The 7,387-nt window shown below is 40.3% G+C and overlaps 1 protein-coding gene across 4 annotated transcripts; it reads right to left on the bottom strand.

The window, feature by feature from the left end:
* Nucleotides 1-1,094: 1,094 nt before the first annotated feature.
* Nucleotides 1,095-6,748, bottom strand: LOC123184530 (OVARIAN TUMOR DOMAIN-containing deubiquitinating enzyme 1). 4 transcript variants are annotated; one of them, XM_044596628.1, is made up of 11 exons: nucleotides 6,468-6,748; nucleotides 5,815-5,862; nucleotides 5,551-5,598; nucleotides 5,031-5,153; nucleotides 3,449-3,508; nucleotides 3,279-3,362; nucleotides 3,050-3,196; nucleotides 2,290-2,324; nucleotides 2,093-2,148; nucleotides 1,928-2,022; nucleotides 1,095-1,689 (listed from the first exon to the last, which is right to left on the bottom strand). In XM_044596628.1, the coding sequence occupies exons 1-11, from the start codon at nucleotides 6,654-6,656 to the stop codon at nucleotides 1,354-1,356; spliced, it is 1,221 nt and encodes a 406-aa protein (XP_044452563.1). In that variant the 5' UTR covers nucleotides 6,657-6,748; the 3' UTR covers nucleotides 1,095-1,353. The 4 variants fall into 4 exon arrangements, with proteins under 4 accessions (XP_044452563.1, XP_044452564.1, XP_044452565.1 ...); XM_044596629.1 differs by having other exon boundaries at nucleotides 1,097-1,686; XM_044596630.1 differs by having other exon boundaries at nucleotides 1,386-1,689; nucleotides 1,928-2,006.
* Between the last annotated feature and the right edge of the window lie 639 nt (nucleotides 6,749-7,387).

Below are 7,387 nucleotides of genomic sequence, written 5' to 3'. Positions count from 1 at the left end.
GGGCCCACAACGGCACCGGAGGGGAAACCATTGGTTGCTTCCTTTATCTCATCTCTGGATCTAATTGGCTATTCCCTAATTTCTTATTATCTATGCTTAAGATAGGTTATTCACCTTTTTGTACTTACCGCTTACTTTGAACCATTATATCCTCATCGAAACAAGATGATCATCCACGAGGACTGACTTTTGGCCAGCTTCCATTTTATCACCCAACCATTGCTTTACAAGTTTAAATACGTATTGCTCATAACGACTAAGTTTGCAGAGTACTTCTCCCATTTTCTATGAAGAATAGTCAAATCTCGGGGAAACAAATCCCCACCATGACAATTGTGTCATTCAAAAAGCTATGAAGGACAACAAATTTCCAGATTGAAGAAATGACAAACATGCAATGATTGTTGTTTGAGCACATGTTGCGAGCAAAATGATGACTTCTCCACATTTTCTATGAAGAATTGTCAAATCTCAAGAAAACAGATCCACACCATGACAATTTTGTCATTCAAAAAGCTATGAAAGACAACAAATTTCCAGATTGAAGAAATGACAAACATGCATTGATTGTTGTTTGAGCACAGTTCGCGATCAAAATGGTGACTCTGATACCATTCATAAACCAAGGAATAGTTTTTGTTGCTATTGGGGCATTATAGTGCTTCGAGATTACAATCTCACCGAATATGACCAAACTGGAAAACTTTCCAGCATAATCCACTTCCACTCTACAAGCTTCAGCAGTATTCATGATTCATTAACAGTTCGTCCCAAAAGGTTCAATACTTCTAATTAACTGTATCCTTGAGCCTAGGAGAAACAGACAATCTGCAACAGATGCAACTCATCATCATCATCGACTCAAAATCTCATTTTAGAATGAGCTGACAAGTGCTGGATCAACATATTGGCTGCTGCCACTGGATTGTTCATAGTTTCCCTTGTGGTCCGATGATGTAAATTAATATCAACTTGCATCATATTAGAAAAAACGAATAACTCCTCAGAGTATCAACTTGCATCATATTAGAAAAAGCGAATAACTCCTCAGAGAAACAAAAAACGACTAGCATACCACCAAATACAGAAGCAGTTGGGGACAACATCAAGAAAAACACACCATGTATTCCCAGTGCAAGAAAGTATATTCCCTCGTTTTTTGTGCCTATTTAAAGCTACACCCCCGGACATATACAGACCAATGAAGCAGCTTTTGGCTTTTGCTCAAAGATTAATCACAAGTACTGTGAGAGCAGATGCCAATAAAAGAAAGCCCATAGTATCACTAGATTTCTACACCATCATTCAGGATTTTTCTTGCCAGGTAGGCTACAGGAAGTGATATTTCTACACTTAGTTTTGTTCACTGCGATAAAGAATGTCACAGTGCCTAGGCCTACACAACAATGTCAGCAAAGGTGTGCCGTCAGATGATAACAAGTTGCCACTTCCGATCTCATGTGGTTCAGGGGTTGTGATGGATGACCAGTAGCTTTGTACCAAATGAAGAGGACCCTTCCCCGATTCCGACCGGGGGAATAAATCAAGGCGCTCCACTTGAATTCCGCGATTCGAACCTTCGCCCACAGTTTCGACACGCAACGGAATGCCAAGCGCATATGTTAGAGCCCTCATTGGTAGCACCTCAGCTTCAACATCCAGAGGACGCAGCTCCTTGCAGCAATACTGCTACCAAAACCAAAAATATGCAACAGTGAGCGTAATCTGTATTGGTTGACTTATTTCGTCATGATTATCTCATTTCAGTTCACATTAAAATTGTCCAGAGTGGCACAATTTTAATACTGAGGTTTACAAGTTTATGCACAGAAAATACTCAACGTTGATATTGAATTAAAATATTACAACATAAAGGACAGATAATCTATTAGTTGAGTCAAGAATATATAGTGTAGGAAACTCTAACCGTAAGGGCATCCATTTCTTTTGGGAGAAGTGATTTGAAATCGTCTTCTTGTGATCGGATCTCAGTCTCTGCCAGCAATCTTAGCAAAGAAATAACTAACAAAAAAATGTGTTATACAGAGAACAAGTAGACAAACAAAATATGTCAGCAAGTATGTATACTCACTCCTGAGTGGCACGATCTCCTGTATACTTCTATTGTACAGCTCATCAGAACTCAGACTGCAAAAGATAAAAGCACTTGTTTTAAAACCACTTGTTTTAAAACCAAATGTAACAACAAAGAAACAACAGGATTTTGAAATTTATTGCCATGTCCTTTCAAGGAATATCACTACAGAACATTAAGTTAAGAACTCATACCCATTCGCAACTGAGTTGACCAAATGACTGAACTCCTGAAAGAACATGAAGACAGTTTATTAGGCATATAATTTAAGCTATATCATGAAATGAAAATCTATAATTTAGCAAAATGCTGTTGTAACTGCTCATAATCCTGCACTATTTTTGCAGTCAGTACTATTTGTAGTGGATGTTATTTCAGGAATTGGTACTTAAGCTGCGAGACAGTGTCCATACTGTATGCAGAATGAACCAATTTAACATTTATCAAGGCAAAAAAATAATTCCGGAAAGTGGAGGTTTTGTCTACATACTCAATGTTTCAAATAGCCGGCTAATTCTTTACAAACATGAAACCCTATGGCAGCTATTCTAGTAGCAGCAATAACTCCATTATACATGTGCCAAAAACCATCGAACTCATAAGTATTGTTTCCTCTATACTCTTCTTACATATTACATATGATATCCAATAGATTGGTTCAGGCAAGGCTCACTGTAGTTCAGTCAAATAATAAATATGTGGTGAAAACATTGTGGTGGTGTTGTTCTTTATCAAAGATATTTTCTGGTGATGCAGCATTGGGTAAGATAACTGCCAATACAGCCTCAGCGAGGGCATTGGACAATTCAGGACACATAAGGGACAGCAAGTTAATTTGGCAGGTATTTTCTCATGCAGAGTTCGTTTGTCTGTAAATGTCAGAAGTATTACAAAAAATAGGGGTTACAGATCATAAAGGAAGAGTAAGATAATGTAAGCTGGGAGAATACGTACAGAAAAAACACTTGAAAAGTATTCTTCAGGATTTAAGAAGTATGCTTTATCCCATTTCAGACGACAGAAATTCTCTCTGGACATAGCCACATGTTCCATTAGACGAGTAACTTCAGCTTGACTATCTTGCATTAATCCAAGGTTTTCCTATTTAAAAGCCTCCTGGTATTAAACTTCTGTGCAAAATAAAACAGCGACATCATCAAAGACAAGTAAATGAGATAGTTACCAAGTAGGAGAATAAGAATGCCCTGTAGAAACAGCTGCCATCTCCACGAGTTCTTCTGAAGTGCGCATAATGCTGACAGAGAATCTATAAAAGGAAGTTTAGATGTGCACAATTTAAACTAAATAATGTTTCTAGCCTTCTACCATGAAATTAGTTGCATGCAAACAAACCTTGATCTTTTCCTTGAAGAAATTCTTTGAATGTTTCTCAACCAAACGCGAGAGTCGTTTCTACCATAGCAAAAACCAGTATCACAAAAATGGTGTAAATGATTTGTGTGATTTTAAATTCAAAATGGATTTCAAATAAGTAATGCTGAAGCACGAGGCATAGAATCGGTAAGTCTAACAGATTCTTTTATAGTTTTCAGAAACGTATCATCCACTAAATTGGGTGGAAAAAATGATTTCAGGACTTCATGGGAAAAACCTATGTTTCAACAAGGGTCATCGATCATAATGTGCAAACAGACTAGATAGATGAAATATGTCTGGAGCAAGAACTTAGAAGAAGTTAAGAACTTCTATACCCAAACTATCATTGTCCCAGGACACATTATGACCTTATCAACATCCGAATGTGAAGAGTAAGTTCCAGTTTCCATTGTAATTGCACAGTATAACCAACGGCGGAGCCAGGAAATAAACATAAGGGGGGCCGAACATCAAGGACAACTCTAAAATGCGACTAAGACTGGCGGAATATATAGGAGTTGACACTGAGTATAGCAAAAATGTACTATTATAACCATAAGTGTTGATAATATAGGCAAGATTTTTTTTGGATCAAAGGACACGGCCCCATTTTTATTATGAAAATGGAAATGGAGTCTTATCCTACAGAGACTAATCTCTAGATTTTTTTTTATGTTGCAACCAATACTTTGAAACAAAACTATATCCACCAATGAATGTTGTGAATTAGGATACCAAAATGCAAGATCTTTCATATTGTACCAGTGTGTCCGCTTCCTGATGTGCTCCAAAGTACAAACTGAAGAGAATAGAACTAGCAAGATTTTTGTGTCTTCATCAAAACAAAACAAAAAGGATTTAGCCTCGTCCCAGATTTTGGCTTGGAAAAATAGAGTAGTTGAGACAGAAGGGAAACTGCACGAGTTAGAAAGAAGCACACCTGGTGTGTCTGTGTTTGTGAACTGTAGAGTGTGGCTGTGGGAATGAGAGCAAAAGTCAAAATGGTTCTCAGTTTTCACCGATTGGGATCTTCTGTGAACAATACATGTATTTCATTTGCTAAAATGGTGTAGGTCACATAGCTCTAGGCATGTTTAATCAGGGGTCTTCAAACATTTTCTGCAGGTTGGGGGGAGCCGTGGCCCCTGCTGGCCCCCCCTGGCTCCGCCGTTGAGTATAACGACTAACGTCTAACAAAATGATTTTTCCGGAAGAAGAAGAAACGAATATCAAAGAATTTCAGAAAGTATCCAATGTCTTCCCCAGATGGTATAGCAGGATAAAATGACACATTTTATTGCCGCAAAAAAAGTGACAATTTTAGGATAGTAATATTTGTCTTAGACAAGGAACAGAGACTGGGATAATGAAGAAGCTCATTGGAAATGTTATAGATTTAATTCTCAAATATCTAGTTATCTACTGAAGTGTATTGCTAGGACGTTCAGGAGGTCAGGTGGTATGATCATCAGCACAATAAAAGAATCCACTGCATTTTGGTGAATATGCAATTTATGACTGGTGAGCTTAAAAAACAGAGGAGCAACGATATTCACACCTGGCGTCCTAATGCAGCTTTACGAGTATCCGGACACTTGAAAACATCACTGACAACATGGTGCTCCCTTGGTGGTCGGAGGTATGTTCGCTTGCCATCCAGAAGTTGCTTCCAGTTTTTGCGCTGGGAAAAAATATTCATTTTAGTTGAGCGACACTGAGTCATGCCAAAGAATATCATGCGGGAGGTTTTTTCTTTGACCGCTCATGAACAACGAAGTGTAGATTTTCTCATCATCTGGTACTTCATCCTAAATAATTGCTGATCCATTATTCTAGCACAAATAAGGCCGATAGTATGCTATGATATTACACAAAACAAGTGTGGTTACTGATTCGGACTCCAGTGAATACAATCAACAAGTACAAAAGGAATCGCACACTGTTATGACTGACGAGACATCCTTCTCTAGGTTCAGATTCAGAACAATTGGACAAACAACTCAAGTGTAACACAAATTTGGGTAGTGAAGTCATGGAATTGAACTAAGAACTAGCAGCAAGGGAACACAGATTTGCACCTCATCGTCTGCCACCTCCTGAGAATTCTCATCGTCCGGTCCATCATCCTACAAAATGGCAGAGCATTACTTCACTTGTAAAATGTTCTTTCCAGCACAAATGGGGTGAACAGGGAAACAAGAAAAATGTTCAGCCAAAACCAGAACATGCCGTCCGGACTACAGAGGAAAATCCTTAGGTTCTCTTGCTATAAATATCCTTAGGTTGCCAAGTCAACCAATTATAGCAAGAAGAACTAGCAGCAAGTGAACACAAATTTTCACCTCATCATCTGCCACCTCCTGCCAATCCTCATCGTCCGGTCCTTCATCCTACAAAATGGCAAAGCATTGCTTCACTTGTAAAATGTTCTTTCCAGCACAAATGGGGTGAACAGGGAAACAAGAGAAATGTTCAGCCAAAACCAGAACTACAGAGGGAAATCCTTAGGTTGTCTTGCCATGTCAAGCGACTATACCAAGAAGAACTGGCAGGACACAATTTTGGGTAAATTAGAAAATCCGACCATTTTTCCCTCGGCAACGGCAAGAAATCAGAAACTACACAAGGCAGGAAGAACTTGCAGAAGGGTCCGCGAGTATGCAGCAATCCATCCAAGCATTCAAAGAACCGCGCCAGAACTACATGGGGCACAAGAACTAGCACAACACTGACTAGCAGAAGGGCCCGCGAGTACCAAACCAATCCATCCAAGAATTAAACTAATTATTATAGGAACCTACGACCGCGGCCGATGCTACAGCCAAGAAAGCATCCCCACGAACTGGGCACCACGCCCGATCCGACATGCGACAGCCAAGAGCACATGTCCACCGCGAACTGTGCACAAGACAGACGCGGAAACATAAAGAACATCCAGAAGCACCAGATTTCACCAGACGAATGAGATCTCGGCGAAAAGGTCGCTGGAACTCACCGTGTCCTTGCCGGGGGGGCGCGGAGGGGGTCGTGGCGCCTGAAGCGGGGGCGGCGAGGTGGGCGATGCGGGCGGTGGTGCGAGCGGAACCCGTGGTGGCGTCGTCGGTGCAGCCTCGGCGGCGCCGCCGCCGTATCGGCTGCTTCCCGCGGCGCGCAGTAGGTTCTTGAATTTTATCTTGAACCCCATTTCTTCCCCTCCGAACTGCCTTTTCTGCCCCTCCGACCTTGGATTTTCTCGCTTCTCCCCTCGTCTCGTGTGGAATTTGTGTACCGCTCCTCTCCAGGGACCCAACTGCTGCATATTTATTTATACTGCTGTGTTGTCCCGAGGGTATGCTGTGGAAAGTCATGGAAAGCTGGAAACATTTTTACCTTCGAAAGACAATATTTGTTCAGACTTATGCATTTCATGTGATAAGCTTACGCGATGAAAATATATATTTTCTATCGAATGAAAATCATAACGTTTTGCACAGCGAAATTTTGTTGGGCAAAATGCCACAATCAGGCTACAAATGCTCCATTTTGATTAATCCATGTATTTGTCCCAGCAGAACTTGCCATGTTCCCGAAATGTAAAATGTGTCGGACATAAATTTACTCAGTCCTATATGAATCTCAAGGTTGGATGCGGATTTACTTACCAACTACACATATTTGCATCGGCATTCTATTTATTTCGTTAAATCCACGAGAAAGGGGTGCTTGCAATAGATGCGACACGTCGTCGTCGTCGTCATCGTCGATTCAAAAATTCATTTTAGATTATAATGTTTAGCAAGAACTGCAAAGCTTCCATTGCATTTTTCATAGTTTTCATGATGCCCTATTACTTATTGCAGCTCACAAAGAATTGCGCATAGTTGCATCATTACTTTTGGTTACTACCTTACTGGTGCGATAGCATGCCTTCTCAAG

Source organism: Triticum aestivum, chromosome 2A, assembly GCF_018294505.1.
Source record: "Triticum aestivum cultivar Chinese Spring chromosome 2A, IWGSC CS RefSeq v2.1, whole genome shotgun sequence".
Taxonomy (NCBI): Eukaryota; Viridiplantae; Streptophyta; class Magnoliopsida; order Poales; family Poaceae; genus Triticum; species Triticum aestivum.
Note: the sequence above shows the minus strand (reverse complement) of the source record. Positions and strands in the feature narration are given on the sequence as shown.